The sequence below is a fragment of the Cyclopterus lumpus genome, chromosome 11 (assembly GCF_009769545.1).
Source record: "Cyclopterus lumpus isolate fCycLum1 chromosome 11, fCycLum1.pri, whole genome shotgun sequence".
In the NCBI taxonomy this organism is placed as follows: domain Eukaryota; kingdom Metazoa; phylum Chordata; class Actinopteri; order Perciformes; family Cyclopteridae; genus Cyclopterus; species Cyclopterus lumpus.
Window position 1 is genome coordinate 17,343,146 of NC_046976.1, and position 22,545 is coordinate 17,365,690.

General features: G+C 46.8%; 1 protein-coding gene across 2 annotated transcripts in view; it reads left to right on the top strand.

The window, feature by feature from the left end:
• Positions 1-325: 325 nt before the first annotated feature.
• Positions 326-22,545, top strand: part of trit1 (tRNA isopentenyltransferase 1) — a 35,029-nt gene continuing 12,809 nt past the window's right edge. The window contains exons 1-8 of one of the 2 annotated variants that reach the window (XM_034545942.1): positions 326-514; positions 10,245-10,385; positions 12,520-12,618; positions 13,185-13,339; positions 14,502-14,644; positions 14,780-14,891; positions 18,062-18,174; positions 18,289-18,366. In XM_034545942.1, the coding sequence (XP_034401833.1) occupies positions 356-514; positions 10,245-10,385; positions 12,520-12,618; positions 13,185-13,339; positions 14,502-14,644; positions 14,780-14,891; positions 18,062-18,174; positions 18,289-18,366 (1,000 nt within the window). In that variant the 5' untranslated portion in view covers positions 326-355. Of the gene's footprint in view, positions 515-10,244; positions 10,386-12,519; positions 12,619-13,181; positions 13,340-14,501; positions 14,645-14,779; positions 14,892-18,061; positions 18,175-18,288; positions 18,367-22,545 lie in introns of both variants that reach the window. The other variant, XM_034545941.1, reaches the window with a different exon arrangement.

The window sequence follows — 22,545 nt, forward strand, 5'->3', positions numbered from 1 at the left end:
CGTTTGTTCTGAGCAGTCTCCAAGGTAACACTGGTCCTGGCATCTTTGCCATGGCAACAATCATCTGAGCAGCTTACTGCTGCAGACCTCGGCAGTTTCCATAGAAACTATTAGAGCGATACAGCAATCCTCCATTTAAAGGTATTTTTACCTTTAATGCGTTAACACAACTGCGGCAATAAGGAAATAAGTCATTTCCGGGACTTCATTGACCGGTATTGGTACAGTTCAACATGCAAATCCCTGCCTGTTGCCTAGTAACGGAAAATCACCTCTCCTCTCACCCCCTGCTCGCGCTGCGCATGCGCGCCGCCGTCAGCTGTGTGCGCCGGGCCAGAGCCGAGGAAGCGGCATCATGGCGGCGTCCGCTGGAAGCGTGCGGCGCGCCGTTAAGCGAGCGACGGTGCCGGCCTTGGTGGTGGTTCTGGGGGCCACCGGCACCGGGAAGTCCAAGCTGGCGATCGAGATCGGGAGGCGACTTCAGGGAGAGATAGTCGGCGCCGACTCCATGCAGGTAGGAAGACCGAGGAGAGGAGGAAAGAGGGGGGGGGAGAGAGAGAGTCCTTGACATGGCAGCCATAATGCTCTGTAAGACGGTAAAATAAGTCGAGTAAAGCGGAATAAAAGCACCTGCTGCCCCGCTGAACGAACGTGGACCCGCACACAAAGCGAGCAGACCGTCGGCTGTCGGTTTCTGCACGAGGGGGTTTGCGTTTAGCTAATTTAGCTAAGTGGCTAACATGCGACCGTTCCTCGACCACGACCAGGTCCGCAATGACTCTCACCCGACGTGTACCCTCACCTCGAGGGCACGAGACGCGTCTCACGCAGCCTCCCAAATACACGTCAAGTCTGTCGTCGTTCAAATGTCATTTAATGGAAAGACAAGTCGTTCAGAATATGATGAAAATAAGAGGACATTATGATGAATATGTATTGCTGTACATCCGGGTCACAGGTGAAGGCCTTTTTACCACTTGGTCGTCTGTGACGTGCATGACCTTGTGACCTCAAGGTGCAAGCTTGTGGGGTCCACGCGCACGTTTTTATTCAAGTTTAGTAAGGCATGAGCCGCACAAGGAACATTATTATTATTGTTGTTGATAGTTGGGGTGTGACATCGCTGCGCAAGATAGTCCAGCACAATGCTGAATGATCTCTGATAATAAGAGAAACGGATTATATAATATACTTCAAACTGAAATGTCAGCGGGGATGGATAGTATAGATATGAAGCTAGAAAAATAGGAATAAAATGCCAGGCAGTAGAAGTGACTACAAAGTGAATTCATCGTTAATAAAGTGAGGAAATATATTTCAATAAATAGGCCAATGCAGATATATGTAACATGAAATACAGTTGTTGTAGAGAGAAATAGATATTTAACAGAGGATCTAAACTCTTAAGTTTTATGTAATGGTCATTATTTCCAATCCTGTAATAAAGCAGGTTGGCTCTGAGCTAATTCAAGCAAAGTATAAATGAGTGGAGATCAGTGATGAGATGGTATACGTTGATATGTTGTCGTAAAGATATTAATTGGTTCTGTCTTTTTATTGCTAATCTATTTTGCAAGAAGCCTATTCAACAGGAAGAAGTTTATATGATGAGCAGTGAGATCTCAGAGATGTACGGCAACAGGTATCTTTATTGAAATCACAGGATGATACACACACTGTGTGTGTGTGTGTGTGTGTGTGTGTGTGTGTGTGTGTGTGTGTGTGTGTGTGTGTGTGTGTGTGTGTGTGTGTGTGTGTGTGTGTGTGTGTGTGTGTGTGTGTGTGTGTGTGTGTGTGTGTGTGTGTGTGTGTGTGTGTGTGTGTGTGTGTGTGTGTGTGTGTGTGTGTGTGTGTGTGTGTGTGTGTGTGTGTGTGTGTGTGTGTGTGTGTGTGTGTGTGTGTGTGTGTCACACAGTGACCATAAAAAAAAAAAAACTCAGTCTTGCTCCTCTCCCTCCCTTTAGCCCCGCCCTCTCTTTTGGTTCTCAGGCTCTGTTGCCGCAGCAAAAAAAAAGGCTGGACACAGGTTTGAGTCTGGGTCAAACCAGAGTGCACACGCACACACACACACATCCATATCGGCCAGCACTGATTCCTCTTGACTGCCGGATTCATCACATCGAGTTCACCTCTTTCATCACCTTGCTCCTCCTTGGGGGTGTGTGTGTGTGTGTGTCCCTGAGGATGCGTCGGGTAGGGGGGACTGCCTCTTCCAGCAGTCGACTGGGTAAACTGGGTTACGCTAATAACATTTCTTCCCAGAATATCCCAACGACCGGCAGCATCCCTGGTGGAGAGAAACGGTGGCCTAGTTACGGCACGGCAGCCACGGCCCATCTCCACAATCCCTGGCCTTGTTGCCGCCCTCCCGTTGGTGTGTGTGACAGTGAGCGAGAAAGAGAGAGAGAGACACACAGACGTGGAAAGAGACTGCTTATGTGAGAATGGGGCTGTGTATAGGCTAGAGCTGGCCTGTGTTGTCTTTGGGATAGGAAACAGTCTGGTCTTGTTTGGGAGAAAGCAGCATTGTGCTGAGCTGGTGCACATTCAGCGCCGGGCTACGCCGGCCCTGCAGCTGATAGTGAATGGGCACGCTGTGACCACTGGGAAGTGGTCTATTGTCCCGGGGAGAATCGGTTCCCACACTCCCTAACACTCCTATTGTGTTATCAACCGCCCCCCCACCCCCCCCCCCCTCCTCCCCCCCGTGCCCCCTCCCTGCCCCTGGCCCTCAACCCACAGTTCATTGGACATGCAGGGGGATATTATTCACTCATTAAATGAACATGCTATCTATGGCACACACACACACACACACACACACATACAAAAACTCTGCTGTACTGTCAGAGAATGAGACACTGCCAAGTAGTGTAAACCCATGGTTCCCAAAGTGGGGGTTCAGGTACCAGTGGGAGGGGGGGGGGCTTCCCTTCAGAGGCTTCCAGTAAAAAGAACCGTCACCGTTTTCTCACTCTACAAGTTAGAATTATGGGAAAATTTGAGCCTGAATAGTCTCAAATTAGCCGGTTATGTAAAGTATTTTATTTCGGGCTGAGCATAAGAGGTTTCTGTGCTCCATATTCTCCTATTTGATGAATCCAGAACTGACATCTTGTGTTTGAGTAAATTTAACTGGACTCTTTGGCCCTTTTTACATAGAATTCTCTTCTTGTTTGATTTTTTTCTTACTAGTTTTCCTATTTTCTCTCTTTTATTTAGCTGTTTGTAGGTAAAGATACAGGTAGCATTAAATTAAATTATCTTAAAGTTACGAAGATGCCAATTTGAGAGAGAGAAACCCCCCGTGTGTGTGTGTGTGTGTGTGTGTGTGTGTGTGTGTGTGTGTGTGTGTGTGTGTGTGTGTGTGTGTGTGTGTGTGTGTGTGTGTGTGTGTGTGTGTGTGTGTGTGTGTGTGTGTGTGTGTGTGTGTGTGTGTGTGTGTGTGTGTGTGTGTGTGTGTGTGTGTGTGTGTGTGTGTGTGTGTGTGTGTGTGTGTGTGTGTGTGTGTGTAAAAGCTGCGTGCAGCACTGTGGGGAAAGACTTAGGACGTCGTTCAGAATCGACGACGATGCAACTTTTGAATAAATACAAGGAGACACCGTCAAGGTCACGAGTTGCACTGATTTAATGCACGAACTGTTGGATTTTAATTGTCCGAACCTGACTTCTGCCACTCTCTGCGAAGCGTCGTCGGTAAAATAGGAAACGTTTGACGTGGGCCGGTAAGCGGATTGGAGAGTGCACTTCAGAGGTGATTCATGGGAGGAGTGCTCAGACCGGGGTGACCCATGTTTCTGCTCCTTTGCTCGTCTTCTTCCTTTTCGACTACACAATCTGGACATGGACTTCACTTCGAAAGGATCCGATGCATTGAACGTGTATTTCGTGTTTTGTGTAATTATTGTGATTTTTTGTTGATTTCAGCACTCAAGTCCGTTGAGTTTTATTTTCATTGAATGGCGCTAAAAGTATAGGAACAATTGTCTATAACCCCCCCCCAAAAAAACAATAATACTAAATTGTCTAAATCACTGAAAAAAAATAAAAAAACAGCCTGATTTTGTGAATACTTAACTAAAAAAACATTTGAATTATTCAACACTTTTTCTTCCTCTCTCCGAACAAAAAGTCTTTTGTTATCAACACATCTCTTCATGCTCGCTCACCGTCACCTGTTCTGTTAACCAAGAACACATTGAAATGTTTCGCACGCGTTTTTGATTAATGTGTGGGCGCGGCGTCGTACCGAAGGACCGTCCCCGAGGCCCCCAAAGGGCAATTTAACAGGTCATGCAGACGCATGCAGACGCAGCGTCAGCTGGTGGGACCGCTGGACGTATTGGTGGCCAGTGACCCCCTTTTAAAAAAAAAAATGTTTGCCTTTTTTTTTTTTTTTTTTTTGCGTTTATGGAAGAAGGAGTGACATGAGCGGGGGGAGGGAGGAGGAGGAGGAAGAGGAGAGAGAGAGAGAGGAGAGAGAGAGAGATTTTGCAACAAAGGCAGACAATCTGGGAGGCTTGTTGTTTAGAGCCAAATGTGAGAAATTGGCCTGAACAGCAGGAAACCTGTCATGTGTCATCTTGACCCGCAATAGTCCCATAAAAGCGGCGTGAAGGAGGTCTTCTTGTAAAAAAATAAATAAAAAAAACACACACAAAGGGGCTGATTTGCCTTTTTAAGTCGTAAATTTGGAAATGTGATGGTGGTGTAGCCGACGGATTTGACCGCTGGGAGGGGGAGGGGGAGGGGGGGGGGGGGGGGTATTCTTTCAAAGGTTACGCTTATTATTGGCCAGAGGTTGTTATGCACCAACACCAACTGCTTATCTACGCATTAAACACATCCCACTCTCAAAGACTGTGCCGCTATGTGTTATATCCCTCTAATTCGCTTGTAGTCAACCATCCTCCTCCTCCATCTCTCTCTCTCTCTCTCTCTCCCCTCTCCCGGTGTCTCTCTATCTGTCTGGTGTTGCTATGACCTGTCTGGGCTTTGACGTATCTCTTTGTATTGTAACTCGGCGCGTTGTTGCCTCCCACATCCGATTTATGATGCATCTTTTTAAATAATCTAAGCCTGTGTGGGAGCGAGCCGAAACTGATTAACTCCTTATTTGTGTGTGTGTGTGTGTGTGTGTGTGTGTGTGTGTAAATATGCAGTCTGCGGGTGTGGTGATGCGGTCACCGCCAATACAGTAAAGCAGCGAGGGAGAGGAGGATGGCAGGATGGAGGATGGAGGAGGAGGAGGAGGAGGAGGAAGAGGGGGGGGGGGGGGAGAGAGAACAACGCCATGAATGATTTATTAGTCTGGCATTACTGGGCCATTCCCCACAGAGAGAGGAGAGGAAGATGGAGGGATAAATTGTTGAAGGATGGTGGTGCCTTAAGGGGAAAAGATAGAAGGGGTGGTGGGAAGAAGAAGAGATGAAATAGGCGGATAGGTATTCTGCCGTGAGAGTAATTGAGAAAAAGATGTGGCTTACAGTTTGGCGGTAGGGTCGGCAGAGGGTCGTGTCCAGGGGTCAGAATAAGAGCCACCTGACTACAACCCACCCTGCAGGGGTTTTTAATCATTATATATATATATAAAAAAAAAAGAATTACAGTTGACCCGATAGCTGTACACGCCCCCCCATCCAGCCTAACATGCTGCATCTGGTATCCTATTTGTACCGATCCAACAGCCCGTTGTCGCATTATTTATCAGCTCATGTTGGCGACAGCAGGAACAACAACAACAACAACAACAACAACAACTCTTGTCGCTTCCTACCTCATCCGTACATACTGTGTGATCCCATAGCAATACTTACATTTAACTTGTTTTTTTTTCTGTATCGGGGGGGGGGGGGGGGGGGGGGAAATAAAAAAATTGTCTCTGAACACTTTTATTAAGAATAAACGCCACTGAAATTGAATTGATTAGCTTTTTTCGCCATATCGCCTATCGTCCTACAGCCAACCCCGTGAAGACTTCTATTCTATAAATCGATTAAACGCAAGATATGTGTTAACTAGCGAGCTTTGGCGATGATTTTTTTACTTTTTAATGGTAACATTATTGCTGTGAGCGAAGCGATTTCAGTGTGTGTACAGTTCAGGCTGTTGAGTGAATGCTTCTCAAGACAAAAGACAACTTCTTGTGTCTCGCTTGCTTCTTACTAATTAAAGAGAGTTAGCCCCGAAGTTAGTGACGACTTGGACTCGCTCGCGTAAAGCGGACGGACCTTAGTCACACAGCCACTCGACCCTGCTTTCTGTTTCCAGTCTTTGTGCTAAGCTAAGCTAACCGTCAGCTCGAGGTAGCTTCATATCTAACGATCCAGACGCGGGATGTTTGGTATCAATATTCTCGGCTGACTCTGCGAGAAGATTAACAGGCGGCGGGAGAGAAAACTGCATGTGGATCAGGGACTCCATCGGTCCCCAACGTCTGCGTCCCTAAATAATTATACATGAGGAAAAATAAAGTTTCAGATCTTTTACACGGCCCGTTGTGGTCATCTTGAGTCACACATCTTCTGGTCATTTTGTCCATGAAATACCAACACTGTGAGAAACCTCTGAAAGAACTGCTTCATCCTGAAAGAACTGCTTTATCCCCCTTTTTATCTCTGAATCTTATTTCATGTCTCCATGAGTTTTCGCTCTCTCCGTCTCCTTTCTCTTTTCTTTTTTTTTTTTTCTTCTTCTCCTCACCCCTCTCCGTCTCTCTTGCCCTCGTTCTTTCATTCCCACCCCCACCCCTTCTCCCCCTCTTCCTTCCTTATTTATGTGGCAGAGGAACAGCTGTCTCGTGCAGGGCGTAAGGTTGGCCTAGGCAGGCCGGCTGCAGGCTCCGAGGAGCTGGAACACTGAGCTCATTGTCTCACACACACACACACACACACACACACACACACACACACACACACACACACACACATTCTCCCCTTTCTCACACACAGGCCACATGGTCACATCCATTTAAAGCGAGACAGGAAGGAGAAGGCAGCTGAACCCGCACCGTACCGGGTCTCCATTGAAGTTTTATGGCCGTGAGTGATGACGTGAGCTGACCGGGAAGAGCTCATCTCTGGGACCTTTTCCTCAGCGACGTCTCAGGAAACTTCCTCCAGTAACTTTCATTGATAATAAAATGACTCGACGCGATAAGATCACCTCCTAGAAATGAAAATGAGGAGAGTGGGGAGCAAAAGACCAGTTTTTACACCCCCCAAAAAAGTTCCCGGTAATTTTAGTTCCGCGTCCACTTTTCCAAGGAACTAAAAAAAAAAAAAAAGTTTTAATTTGACTGAAACGACTCCGCAGTAAATGATCTGTTGAGTGTTTGATGGTTATTTATTTATAACCGCTGTAAAACAATAAAAGAAACTTTATCTTCTACCGCTCTCTTTGTCTTTTAAAGGTATAAAACTTTCAATGTCATCAAATGAAGAACAACGCTCTCCCCTCGTGCTACGTTCGATCAATACGAGAGAGTTCCTCCTTCTTTTATGAATGAAGTGCCAGACAAGTTGAGGCGGCGGCGCTGTGTGTGTTAATGTGTGTGTGTGTGTGTGTATGTGTGTTAGTGTGTTTGTGCGTTCGACCAATCAGCAGCGGCCGTCATCCCTGCAAACCTCAACCCCCGAAAGTTTGCACCGAATCTGAACTTTGAAGCCGAGATGAACGAGGAAAAAAAAGAGCGTGATGAATATAAGAGAGCGTTTGTCTTGTCATTGTGTGAGGAACGTGTGTTTAGTTGAGTCATGTGTGGCTCAAAATGACTCGGGGCACGCCAATCAGACGGCAACCTCTTTCTTCGAGCATCTTCCATCCGTCTTTTTCTCGCCATCCTTCTGCGACCTGTCATCCCGTCTTCGCTGTACAATCTGCGTGAGGGAGGAAGAGCGCGTGAGGATGCCAACGGAGGGGGTTAGTTGTCGATAATGTGTGCAAATTTGTCAGGGAGCGTCCTGTCCTCCTTTTTTTTTTTTTTTTTTTTTTAAATAACCACATAGTGCTCTTCTCTCTCTCTCTCTCGTCCTCTTTTTCTCTTCCAAGCCCTTTCATTTCATCTCCATCATCTGTCCATCCATCCATGAATCCCATCCCAATGGCTGACAGGGGTGTCGTGCAGAGACGTCGTGAATAATTTATCCGTCCGGGTTTGTTCTGCCCCGCTTCGCTCTCGGCTACTGGTGAAGTACACGGAACGCGCACGCGCACACACACACACACACACACACACACACACACACACACACACACACACACACACACACACACACCCCTTCACCGAGGATGTGATCAATAACCTGCACCCGCTGTATCGATCACCCGCTGCGTGCACGTTACGGGGGTCAAACAGTCTGTAATTTAGTTTCTTTGAACTGTGAGATTTTGACCGTCTTCTTCACGCTCGCACACACGTTCCCCCTGAGGCTGCGTTCACGCCACGGACGACACTCACCTTTTATGTTTCACCCCGACCCGTTCACCTTTTTTTTTTTTTAAAAAGGTGCTATTCAACGCAACGCTTCAATGGCAACTTGTAGTTGTGTTGCTTTTAGTCGCGTAACTGACCGGAAAGAAAATTACACTCAGATATGTTTAGAAAAGACATTTCACTTAAAGTCTGTCCGGCCCAAATTAATAACTTAACACAAACAGTTCACAGTGATAAAGATGAAGCAAAATTACCTCTCGATTTTCTTCATAATTTCTTTACGTAACAAATTGGTCTTTTTTTTAAGACGGACGATAAGACTGTCGAGTTCCCACTTTTTATATCCATTGTAAGTAATTGGCTACTGTTGGCGCCATGAGTTGGTTGAAAACACCGATTTTAAAACACCGATTTTAAAACCAGCCCAATGAAAAGTTGTTTTAAAAAAAAAAAAAACGTTTTGTACGTGCTCTTGTTGGTTTTTGGCGGTCCCTGTGGACAAAGGCGGTAGTGTTTCCGAGTTCCTTCTGTAGAAAACCTCATTTTACCGCAGCAGAGGTCTTACAGGGTCCTGGCTCTCGTTCTTCGGGGGCCTCCCATCCCACCGGCTCCCAGTGAGGCAAACTAAGCTCCAACCAATCTGGGTCTGTCCGTCGCTGAAGGAAAATCATGAGTTGTTGTCAAGAATGACTTCATTCTTTCAAGCTGTAAAGAAAAAAAAAAAAAGAGTACTGCTTATAATCAAAGGCTGTATTTTCCTACTCTGGATTACTGAACAATAGGCCGCTTCAACATGCTCTTTTTTTTTTTTTTTTTTTTTTTTCAGGCTTCATCCAGCCTGCTGGGAAAATTGTTTGTAAAGTTTTTTTGACTCGTAAAGTTTTCCAGGCGGATTTACCACTTTCAGAGCCACACACACACACACACACACACAGGGTCCTGGGAGTCGGTGATCATTTTGCCATCCACAACCCTGATTATTGGTGTCGTAGACTTCAAACATCAATGCAAATAACTCCAGTGTGTCTTTGCAGTCAAAATATTGTCGTAAATGCTTCAGCAGCACACGACTAACTACATCAGTTGGATTGACGCACTTTTCCATTTTCCTGTAACTTTTACAATAATTGTCTTTTTATTGATGTTAAGAAAAGAACATGAAAGAAAAACTGTCGCTTTTACACTTTTACTTTTCTTGACCTACAATGGCCCCAATATGGCATTTTATTGTAATAGCAATACTTTTTTAAGGATGGAAAAAGACGAGTTAGAAAGTCCTCTGCATCTGGAGACATACTTTCAAAACGTTCCACATTTGACTGTGTGTGTGTGTGTGTGTGTGTGTGTGTGAACATTTACGGACTACAGTACACGACACCCGGCTGTCAAATTCCACGCGGGGGACCCTTCCCCCCCCCTCCTCCTCTGGGTGATGATACAAATGGACAGAGGAGGCGTGACGGTCAGAGCCATTTCACATGGACGACAAACAGCGCTCCTCATTTCTTCCTCCCATAACAGCCAGCTTCTGACATTGATAAATACACACACACACACACACACACACACACACACACACACACACACACACACACACCCTGCTGCTCGCACGGATTTCAATCTCCTGCCCAATTTGTTTTATGGACGTTATTTATTTTTTCAGTGTTAGCCGGTGATTCATGCTTTCTATGACAAAGAACGTCCTCGTGCATTGGTATTGATAATTTAACATCCGACACTCATCCGTCTGCGCTCCTATGTGACTGTTTATAAAAGTATTTATTTTTCATGATGATCCCCCCCCCCCCAGGTGTACCAGGGCCTCGACATCATCACCAACAAGGTGACGGCTGAGGAGCGCGCCCAGTGCAGACATCACATGATCGGCTTCGTGGACCCGTTGGTCAGCAGCTACACGGTGGTGGACTTCAGGAACAAAGCCCTCGCTCTAATATCCTTTTCCCCCTGGAAACGTGTGAAAGCATTGTTTTCGGTAACACCTCTCCACCTGTGTGTGTGTGTGTGTGTGTGTGTGTGTGTGTGTGTGTGTGTGTGTGTGTGTGTGTGTGTGTGTGTGTGTGTGTGTGTGTGTGTGTGTGTGTGTGTGTGTGTGTGTGTGTGTGTGTGTGTGTGTGTGTGTGTGTGAGAGAGACGATCTGCCGTGTCCTCGTTTTGTCAGCGTGTCTCGCTGCAGATGTTGCTCTGAAAATGAGAAGAGCGATAGAGAGGCACGCACACGCACACACACACACACACTTTGGGCAGTCACACCCTCCCGCAGACACCGGCCGTCACACAGATGTGGAGAGGAGAGGCGATAACTAGAGACGGTATTAATAGATCGAGGAAGACACACACTCACACACTCACACACACTTCTCGGGGCTGCGGTAGCTCCAGGAATAGAGCTCAGAGCACCGTAAGCTCGCTGGTGGGAAGAGGGAGAAATGGAAAGAGATGAATACAGATTAGTAGGAAGAGCGAGGTGGAGGATTTTAAACTGTGGAGCAGGAAACTGAGATGAAGGTGGTGTTGGGGGGGAGGGGAGGGGGGGGGGGGGGTAGTTGGAGAAGGCTGACAAGCTTGAGAAGTTCAAAGACGCAGGACCTAATGACGCATCATCAGCTATCGGCCCTTCACTCAACATGCCATTCACATAAACTCCCTCAGTCTCACCCGTTCTTCTGTTCCTCCTTTTATTGCTCTCTCTCTCTCTCCCATCTTCTGCTCCTTGCCTCTGCAAACACAGTGATGCAGCCCCTTCTGCTGTGTGTGTGTGTGTGTGTGTGTGTGTGTGTGTGTGTGTGTGAGAGAGAGAGAGTAGTCGAGTGATGGCTGATGAGCCTCTACCTTGTTCGAGAGGTTATTTGATTATCTCCGAGTTAGGGAAGGTGGGCGAGGAAGGAGGAGGAGGGAGGAGGAAAGGTGCGACAGAAAAGGGGAGAGTGAGGGAACTAAGGTGTGGCTGGAAGGTCTTTATAAAAAAAAAAAAACTGTTTGCTGCAATGGAGTTTGTGTCATTAATTATTTAATCATCAATTATTATATTATATATATATATATATATATAATATAGAATGCATAAATTGATAAAATGTTGGTCCCCAAATCCCAAAGTTTTTGCTTTTTTTCGTGAAATTTAGGAGAGTTTAACCTTTTCAGGAGGTGAATGGGGGGGATTGGGAATCAATTGTCTGTCTCATTAGGATTCTTTTTTTTAAATTCATTTTTTTAATGAGGCAGGCTCCCTCTCAATGAATGAAGGAATTAAAACCGCCTGAAGTCGCTTTTTTATGCCATTTAAGGTGTGAGAATGCAAAGTGTTATTTAACTGCGGTCGCAATTATGTAAACACGTTTGCAACAACGATTTATGTACCGTATTTTCCGCACCACAGGGCGCACTGGGAAATTTCGCCAGAGTTGAAACATTTCAACTTCCAACGCGAGTTGCAAAAGTTTCGCAACTCGCCAGCCAATCAGCGTTGAGATGCTCCGCCCGTTGGGCTGCTGCTGCTCTGGTAGCGCTGGAAGCCGAAGTTATCGAGACGGAGTCGCTGTGTGAGCCTACGGGTGATGTTATGAACCCAAACACCAGGGCGTTAGATGTTCCGACGTTCATGGGATGTCCACAACAAGTATGAAGCAGAACTAGTGGTTATTTCGACCGCGGTGGACGGAGGAAATTATAACTGTTTTTACCGAGACAAGCCACGGAGATAAGCCACGCCCCCTTTTCGCAACTGGTTTGCGAAAGACACAGATGAACACAACTTGACCGGCGAATAAACTGACGCGAGTTATAAAGCCGTTTGGTGTGAACGCACCGTAATGCTGCAAGCGGTGCGGCTTCGTAGTTTACCAAAAGTCGTACTAAAACATTTTGACAGAGCGCCGTGTACCACACAAAATCACTTCGAGGTCAGTAAGCACAGACAGAATTAATCCATATATAAGGCGCTCCGGATTATAAGGCGCACTGTCGTTTTTTGGGAAAATTAAAGGCTTTTAAGTGCGCCTTATAGTGCGGAAAATACGGTGGATGAAATGTGCCCAAGACCAGTTTCCTCCTTAACGCCCTCCAACATCAATGACATGCATAGCAGAAACAAACTGCCGGTCGTTGTCGGAGGAACAAACTACTACATCGAGTCTCTGCTGTGGAGAGTCCTGCTGAATACGGCGGTGAGTACGACTCAAGACGCACATTCTTCTCGTTCATCTCATTCGTTTTCATTTCTTATTTTTTCTTAAGTGGTTAGATTAATTTAACTTCTTAAGTTCTAATTCATCACTTTTTTTTTTTTTTTTTTTAAAGGGATGACCAAAAGCGCTGCTCTTAACGGGACATTTTTATTATCTTAAAGGGCCAGTTTATAGGATTTTGGTGGCATCTAGCGGTAAGGTTGCAGATTGAAATCAGCTGAGACTTTGTGTGTTGAATGAAGCGTTTTGATTTGTCCGTTCTGGGCTTCTGTAGACATTGCGGTCGACCTGCTCACTATGTAGATATAAACGGCTCAAATTTAAGGAAACGAAACCAGCAATAGATGCCAATAGATTCCCCCCCACCCACCCACCCTTATGAGGTCCTGATCAACAATGAACAGCAAAAGAGACGAAAACCTTAATGACGTCGGACGATTTTCCTCTTCTAAAAAGCGAAGAACGCTTCATTCATCAGAAACTATTCAGAAAAGCCGCCCCAGTCTGCTGAAATCAACTAAATATAATGTGTTTTGCTTCAGCAGGAGATCGAGGAGCCAGCGGACGGAGGAGACGAGGCTCCAAACAGGAAGTTGGCGCTGGAGAAACTGGGAGGAGCTGAGTTACATAAACGACTGGCGGAGGTCGACCCCGGAATGGCGGCCATGTTGCACCCCAATGACAAACGCAAAATAGCCAGGTGATGCAGCGGGTAAACTAACTTCTGTACTAAAACAAGCACAAGCATGGGTAGGAAAAGTTAGCCTTTTTTATTTTAGCTGTCATTAGCTATAAATAATTATTTACACCAAGATGGCGACGGCCAAAATGGCGAATTCGAGACTGCAAAAAAAGGCGGTCCACACACACAATGGGCGACGCCCCCTCTTATATTCGAAATACAATTTATTATGTTGTCGAGTGCCATTTAAATTAATTTGGAACTATTTGAATTTGTCAGCGTGACGTTTCATTGGAGAACATGGTTCTGAGGAAAATGCTCTTTCTGCTAGTGTGTGTGTGTGTGTGTGTATATTAGTGTCGCCTGTTTCTGTGTGTGCGTATGTATGTGTGAATATATATATATATAATATAATGGATAGGATGGGATGGATGGATAATATATATTAATAATATATATTATATATTAATAAAATATATATAATATATAATATTATATATTTTATATATATATATATATTATATTTTATTTATATATATATATTATATTTATTTGTGTAGCTCAAGATATTGTTGAGTTATCTCATGTGGGGCTCTGTCTCAGTGTATGGCCTCCACACAGTCCACACTGACATGTCGAGTGCCTGTATACACACACACACACACACACAAACACAAACACACACACACATGCTTGATGAGTAGCAGCCAGCGCACTCTGCTGAGCAGGTTAGGTTACCCTGCTCTTCTGGATGACAGGAGACGACAGGAATCATCTTTTCTTCATAACCTCCGGGTGCAGCGAGGCTCGGCTAAAGGGTCTGGATTTAAATCCCAACAACTCCAAAGTGAGCTTCGCCCTCGCTGAATGTCAACAGAGTGATTTATACTGCCAGTTGTTTTTTGTCTCTCTTTCACCCCCCCCCACCTCCCCCTCGTCCCTCGTCTTGTCTCTTGAATTTATTTCCAGCCGCCGTGTTAATCATTGAGACTACTGTCGAACCAGACTTTTCATTTACTCTGGATTTAATGGATGAGTGGATGTTTAACTCCCCTCATCTCGGTTCCCCCAGCGAGGCCCGACGCACACGGACCGGGATGCAAACTCACGGGAGGTCAGAGGAATTTTGTTTAGTTGTTTTCACCACAACAACCCCTGCTTGTGTGTTCGTTGTCCACAGGAGTCTTCAAATCCACCAGGAGACGGGGGTCCCCCACAGCCGCTGGCTGGAGGACCAGAGGGGCCAGGAGGGGGGCGATGGCCTGGGGGGGCCGCTGAGATACCCAGACCCCTGCATCTTCTGGCTGCACGCCGACATGGCGGGTGATTTTCCGCGTATTCTGTTATCGGAGCTTGATTTAACATCTTCCCGTGTGGCTCGTCTCATTTCTATCGGTGTTTTATCCCCCCACCCCCCCCCCCCCCCCCCCCCCCCCCCCCACCCCCTGCCCCCCGCAGCTCTAGACGAGCGGTTGGATGCTCGCGTAGACGACATGCTGTCTGCTGGACTCGTAGAGGAGCTCAGAGACTTCCACGTCCGCCACAACGAGCAGAAAGTCCAGGACGACAGGTAACGCACACGTCCACGCAATCGACCCCGATATTATGTTTGAATATGAAACGATGGATCAAAAACATAAGAGCATATAATTTAAAACAGTAGCTTAGATTGAGACAGTTTTTTTTTTTTAACTTAGGAAACGTTACACGGCAATTAAAACTGTAAGTAGGGGGTGTAAGGGGCCCCCTTGTCCCACCATAAGGAACGACAGTACAAGAAGAAAAGGTGCAAAGGGCCACCTGACCAACGACCGTGTGAAAATAACCACGGCCGTCTAAATGTTGACATATTATGTCGGCGGTATAACAATTAACTTAATCGGACACTTATTATGCTGTAATTCATTACCTCGCCTGGTAATCTAGGCTCGTCTGTCCACAACACCGTGACTTTATAATGAAATAATCAGTATTGTGAAATATAATGTGAAATGTAATCTTGTAAAAAAGAAACTTTTACAGTAATATTAGAGAGATAATTATGACCTGTTTATCTTCTCAACACTGGCTCTAAGCCAGTGTTGAGAAGATAAACAGGTCATAATTATCCTATTATTAAATGAGTCATTTATTTCCTAACCATTTGAATTGTGTTTTCCCTTTTTAATGTAAAAAGCCACCACAGATGATTTTAACAAAGTAAAAGGATAACCTTTTTTTTTTTTTTTAAAGAATTTCTTTTAAATTATCTTTTGGGAAAAGTCCTGAGCCTCGCTGTCAGTGATGGGTCTTTAGAAAGAAAGCGACGCGGCTCTGTCGTCATGGCTACCGAGCGCCTCTGCAACAAGTTTCAAGAATCCCGTAATGAACGCGGCAGACGTTCGGTCTGTCGAGCGGTGGCGACGGGAGGGAAGGGAACGCGTTGGTCGAGGGGCGGTCCGTTATTTATTTCTCTCTTGACGAGTTCGGTTCAGACGGGGACCGATTTTATTTCTTCAGGATGTCCAGCGATTTTTATTCATAATTCCAGAGAGATAACCACCAACGGGGGGAGTCTGGCGCTCGCCGCTAATTGCCTCCACCGAGTGGCGGTGGAACGAGTGACTCGCAGCGCCGTTGCGGTCTGCCCGACGATGCTCCTGCAAGATGATGATAATGACGTTAATATACGATTTTAATATTTTTTTTCGCACAATTGCCACGTTGCCCCTTCCTATGACATTTCCTTCACGCTGGGGATCCCTCCAGTGCTTTTCCCGTGCTCTCGAGAGGCTGACGTGCGGCGGTTACCACGACGACGACGCGACTTTAGCGCTTGATTGGTATTTATTGCGACGACGGTACCGAACTTTAAGCCCGTTTGAGTGATTCTGTACGCGACAGTAAACACGTGTACGTGGGCTTCACTGACGGCTGGATATTGAACACTGCTGTGTGATATTGATATTGTGTGGTGGGGTGTGGCTGGAGGGGGGAGGGGGGAGGAGGAGGATGGGGGGAGGGTTGATGCATTGCTGTAACGGAGCCAAGGAAGCTGCCAATTCTCTTCTTTTGTGCCTCCTTTCTTTCATCACCCCATCACCCCATCCCACCTTTTGCACTCCTCCTCCTCCTCTGCCACTATTGCCCTCTCAGCAATCTGATCAGCCGAGCACTTTACCCCACCCCCCACCCCCCCTCAACCCTCCTCCGGTCCTCCGTCTTTCTCTCCTTTCACCCTCTCGTCTCCATCTGCAGCTGGCTGCTGTGGCCAGACATCAAGGTCAAATCTCTCCCTCCCTTTCCTCCCCGTCTCTCCATTTTCTCCCTCCATTGACTCCACGTTTCCTGTGCTCTGTTGCCGTTCTCGAATTTCTGTCTCTGCCCGTCTAGCCAGGTTTATTTTTGTTATTTCCTCCTCTTGTTTTCTGTTACGAGTGTAAGTCGCGGGGCTAAAAATAAATATATATATATATATATATTTCCGAGAATGTGAAAGAGACAAAATTTGATAAAAGTAAATATTATAAGTCAGTTCAAAGACCAGTTCACATGTTCAGTGTGAGGACTTTTTGAATATTGCATCACGTTCATGACGGGATTTGAAGAAAAAAACAACCCAAAGAAAGATCATTAACTGTGCAGATCGTTGTAGAACTGTAAAATAATTGCAATTATTAGTACTTTTAGTATTTATTAGGGATGCAAATGGGGATATGAGCAGGTAATGGGCTCTGACTATAATCAAACTGCATCCGTTTTATTGGCTTGGTATGTGAACTCCATTCATAAATCAATTTGGAATATAGGAAAAAATATATATATAAAATTCAGACTTTTTCTCCGGTATCAGATTGTTGTCGTACAGAACCGGCGAGTAGCCGAGGCCTCGGGCTAAAAACACAGATGTGTTGCGACTTAAATATTCAGACATGCTGCGGTTTAATTACTCTATTAGTTAGTTCTCAACAGGATTTATTGGGCGCTGCAGGATATTGATGACAGGAAATAGTGACAGGATATTGAAGCCTGCTGCTTTGCGTTCTACGAGTGACTAGCAAAGTGAAGTTAAGAGTGCATGAAGAAGAGTTTCATATAAATAAAAAATGTCAACCAACGTTACACTCGTCTGGAGCTCCTCCCACTATAAACACAACCTCCCATCTTCCACAGAAATAAACGCCTGTGTGCCATTAAAATAGGTGCAGACTGGAACAGAATTATAGAAAGAAACATCGTCTTTTTACTGGCGCAGAGAGAAAATATCGACTATTTTTGCAATCGCTCTAAATCTGGGAAAAAAAAAAAAAAAAAAGGTTTACGTGATGTCATGCTGGTCAGCTGGTCGGCCACAACACGACCTTCTAATACAATGAGACAAAAGACGACTTGGTTATGTTCCACACGTAGTTCACGATGCGGTTTTTGTTGTGTGTTTTTTAGAGCCGGGGCCACTGAGTCCAGCCCCCCCCCCCCCGAGGGCCCCTCTGCCAGTGCCAGGGTTTTTCTTTTTTTTTTTATGTCATTCTGTCACTTTGTCCCCCGAAGGGCCTCACATCTGCTCCGACTGATATTCTTTGTTCATGGAGGGAAGGAGAGATAAAAGAGGAGGAGAAGGTGAAATGAGTCACCGCAGTGTGTTGTCTGGAAATGTCAAGTTGGAGTCGGAAACTTGAAGGAAAAAAAAAGGTGTATTAATGGGTAACAAATATTTCTTTTATTAATGGATACAGTTGAATCTCCTCTCCTCCTGCTCTCCAGTCAGAACTACCAACATGGGATTTTCCAGTCGATCGGCTTTAAGGAGTTTCACGACTACCTGACCGCTCCTGAAAGCAGCACCCAGCGGGAGAAGGACGCACTGCGAGACAAAGGTCAGAGGAAATACTTGAGAGATGGGTTTAGATTCACCGGCTGGTTGACTGGTTCAACCAGAAGAATCTATTTAATGATTTCTGTGTCTACCCTTCATCTATAACTCTCTCCAGGTATAGAAGCTTTGAAGATTGCTACGAGACGTTACGCCCGCAAACAGAATAAATGGGTCCGTAACCGCTTCCTTAAACGTGAGTACCCTTCACCTGTGTGTGTGTGTGTGTGTGTGTGTGTGTGTGTGTGTCCCCTTCCCCAAGTTCCTTAGCAATCAGCACTCTCTTTAACAAGATGAGATTCATGCACTTCATTAGAAGCCCCGTAAGCCTCTCAGACACCGTGTTGGGTTCCAGGGTGCAGAGTTAAGTGTGTTTGTGTTCACGTGTGTGTGTGTGTGTGTGTGTGTGTGTGTGCACAGCAGGATTTGGGGCGCACTCTCAATTTCAAATCGTCATCACGTGCCGTGATTTAAAAACAAAAACAAATGTTGACGGATGTCACTCGCCGTTTTTTTTTTTTTTTTTTTAATCGTTAGATAACAAATGTACCACTTTTTCATCTTCTTGCTCACTTTCCCCCCCCGAGGATTCATTTTGAATAAAACATTACATCATTACAGGAGTAATAATGTGAAGATTGATACCGCGCCTGTACGCTCGCAATTAGTTGAGTGTAACCGTGACGACTGGAAGCGGGAAAACATCGAGCACAGCTCTATTCTAAAAGAGCATTTATTATATATTTAAATATATATATATATATATATATATATATATATATATATATATATATATATATATATATATACATCCATTATCACCCGCTTATCCGGGGGTCGGGTCGCGGTGGCAGCAGGTTCAGCAGGCCGACCCAGGCCTCCCTCTCACCCGCAACACTTTCCAGCTCATTCTGGGGGATCCCGAGGCGTTCCAAGGCCAGCCGGGAGATGTAATCCCTCCAGCGTGTCCTCGGTCTTCCCCGGGGCCTCCTACCAGTTGGACGTGCCCGGAAAACCTCTAATGGGAGGCGTCCAGGAGGCATCCTGACTAGATGCCCGAACCACCTCAGCTGACTCCTTTTGACACGAAGGAGCAGCGACTCGACTCCAAGCTCCCCCCTGATGTCCGAGCTCCTTACCCTATCTCTAAGGCTGAGCCCGGCCACCCTACGGAGGAAGCTCATTTCGGCCGCTTGTATCCGAGATCTCGTTCCTTCGGTCACGACCCAGAGTTCGTGACCATAGGTGAGGGTTGGAACGTAGACCGACCAGTAAATGGAGAGCTTTGCCTTCCGGCTCAGCTCCCTCTTCACTAAGACGGACCGGTACAGCGCCTGTTTTACTGCTGCAGCCGCACCAATCCGCCTGTCGATCTCCCGCTCCACCTTACCCTCACTCGTGAACAAGACCCCGAGATACTTGAACTCCTTCGCTTGGGGTAGGCAGTTTGCCCCCACCTGGAGGGAGCAATCCGCCGGTTTCCGGCAGAGCACCATGGCCTCAGATTTGGAGGTACTAACTCTCATCCCTGCCGCTTCGCACTCGGCTGAAAAACGCCCCAGTGAATGCTGGAGGTCACGGTCCGAGGAGGCAAACAGGACCACATCATCCGCAAACAGCAGAGAGGCGATCCCGAGACTCCCGAACCGGATCCTCTCCGCCCCCTGGCTGCGCCTAGATATCCTGTCCGTGAAGGTCACGAACAGGACCGGTGATAAAGGGCAGCCCTGGCGGAGGCCAACACCCACCGGGAACGTGTCTGACTTACTACCGAGGAGACGAACACAGCTCCTACTGCAGGCATACAGAGACCGGATGGCCCGTGCCAACGGGTCCGGCACCCCATACTCCCGCAGCACCCCCCACAAAAACCCCCGAGGGACCCGGTCGAAAGCCTTCTCCAGGTCTACAAAGCACATGTAAACTGGTTGGGCAAACTCCCAGGACCCCTCCAGTAATCTTGCGAGGGTAAAGAGCTGGTCCACTGTTCCACGATCGGGACGGAATCCGCACTGTTCGTCTTGAATCTGAGGTTCGACAAGCGGTCGGAGTCTCCTCTCCAGCACCCTGGCATAAGCTTTTCCTGGGAGGCTGAGCAGTGTGATACCACGATAGTTCGAGCACACTCTCCGGTCCCCCTTCTTGAAGATGGGAACCACCACCCCGGTCTGCCAGTCCATGGGCACTGTTCCCGACCCCTATGCGACACTGAAAAGGCGTGTCAACCAAGACAGCCCAACAATGTCCAGCGCTTTCAGCATCTCAGGGCGGATCTCATCCACCCCTGGCGCCTTGCCACCAAGGAGCTTTTTGACTACCTTAGCGACCTCTGCCAGGGATATGGGTGAATCCACCCCAAAGTCTTCCGGCGCTGCCCCCTCTCCGGGGGACATGTTGGCCGGGTTTAGGAGTTCCTCAAAGTGCTCTTTCCACCGCTCGACGATGTCCCCAGTCCGGGTCAGCAGTTCCCCCCCCCTGCTGAGAACAGCCTGGGGTAGACCCTGCTTTCCCTTCCTGAGCCGTGGGATGGTTTGCCAGAACTTCCTTGAGGCCAACCGAAAGTCCTTCTCCATGGCCTCCCCGAACTCCTCCCATGCCCGAGTTTTAGCCTCCGCGACCATCGCAGCTGCAGCCCTTCTGGCCCGCCGGTACCCGTCAGCTGCTTCAGGAGACCCCTGGGCCAGCCAGGCCCGAAAGGCCTCCTTCTTCAGTTTGGCGGCTTCCCTCACCCTCGGTGTCCACCACCGGGTTCTCGGGTTGCCGCCACGACAGGCACCGATGACCTTCCATCCACAGCCCCGAGCAACCGCGTTCACAATAGAGGCTTTGAACAAGGTCCACTCGGATTCCATGTCCCCAGCCTCCCTCGGGATTTGTGAGAAGTTCTTCCGGAGGTGGGAGTTGAAGACCTCCCGGACAGGATCCTCTGCCAGACGTTCCCAGTTCACCCTCACTACACGTTTGGGCTTGCCAGGTCTTTCTAGCCGAGTCCCCCGCCATCTGATCCAACTCACCACCAGGTGGTGATCAGTTGACAGCTCTGCTCCTCTCTTCACCCGAGTGTCCAAGACATACGGCCTCAGATCAGATGATACGATTACAAAGTCGATCATTGATCTCCGGCCTAAGGTGTTCTGGTACCAGGTACACTTATGAGCCACCTTATGTTCGAACATGGTGTTCGTTATGGACAAACTGTGGCTAGCACAGAAGTCCAACAACAAAACACCATTCGGGTTCAGATCGGGCAAGCCGTTCCTCCCAATCACGCCCCGCCAGGTTTCTCTGTCATTGCCCACGTGAGCGTTGAAGTCTCCCAGGAGAACTATGGATATATATATATATATATATATATATATATATATATATATATATATATATATATATATATATATTTAAATGGTTGAAACCACCATTCATTTTGCAACAACTGCAACAAAACATCCCCCAGTATACACCAGCTCCTCAATGTCTTTTTTTTCCTTCTTCCCAGCACCAAATGAATAGAAGAGATTTCTCACCCCGGGTCACAACCCCCCTTGAAGTCAGACGTGTTTTTAAAATGCGCAGACGGGCCGAGTGCGTCTCAAACGGAAACCCGGCCTCCGTGTCCCCACCAGCAGTCTGCCCTGTAGTAACCCGGCCTCCTAATCCCGTTAGGCCAAAGTGGCTTAGGCCGCGCCGAGCCGTAAACCTCAATACCCGTCTTTCACCATATGGTGCAGCAACCCGTCTGCACTCGCACTCAAACTCGGAAGCATCCGGAGACTCTCTTAAACGTCTGAGACTCCCATCAAGTCTCCCAGGAAAGACTTAGTAACAAGTCTTGCACTTTTTAAAAAATGTAGGAATCCATTCATTAGTGACTATTGTCATGTCTCTGTTATAGAGATCTAGGAAATGCAAAACAAAGGCTTCTTCCAGCTTTATGAACGGAAATATTTTGGAGATATTGTAGTTTTTTTGTGTGTTTTTTTTTGCCGTACAGTTCACAGCAGTAGCTGCAGGGATGTTTCCGGACAACTACTTTTTTATGTTTCGTAACAATCTTTGACTTATCTGCAAAGATATGGCCCGGATAGTAGAGCTAGAAAAACCCTGCAAATGGTCGTCAGGGGATACAAAAAACAAACTCTGTTGTCAACCTGCGTTTTAAGTGGGCGTTCAGACTCGGGGATCAAATGTGCTTTTATTTCAAAGGAAAGTTGTTCTTTTTGGCTCCTTTACCCCCCAACAGACATTACTCCTGCTGCAGTCCATGTTTCCCAAAATACACACACATGAGTGTAAGGGGGGGGGGGGATTGAATGTAAAAATGAAATTAAATATAAAATGCTGCTATATTCCTGTAAAAAGATCTGGTTTGGGTTCCCAC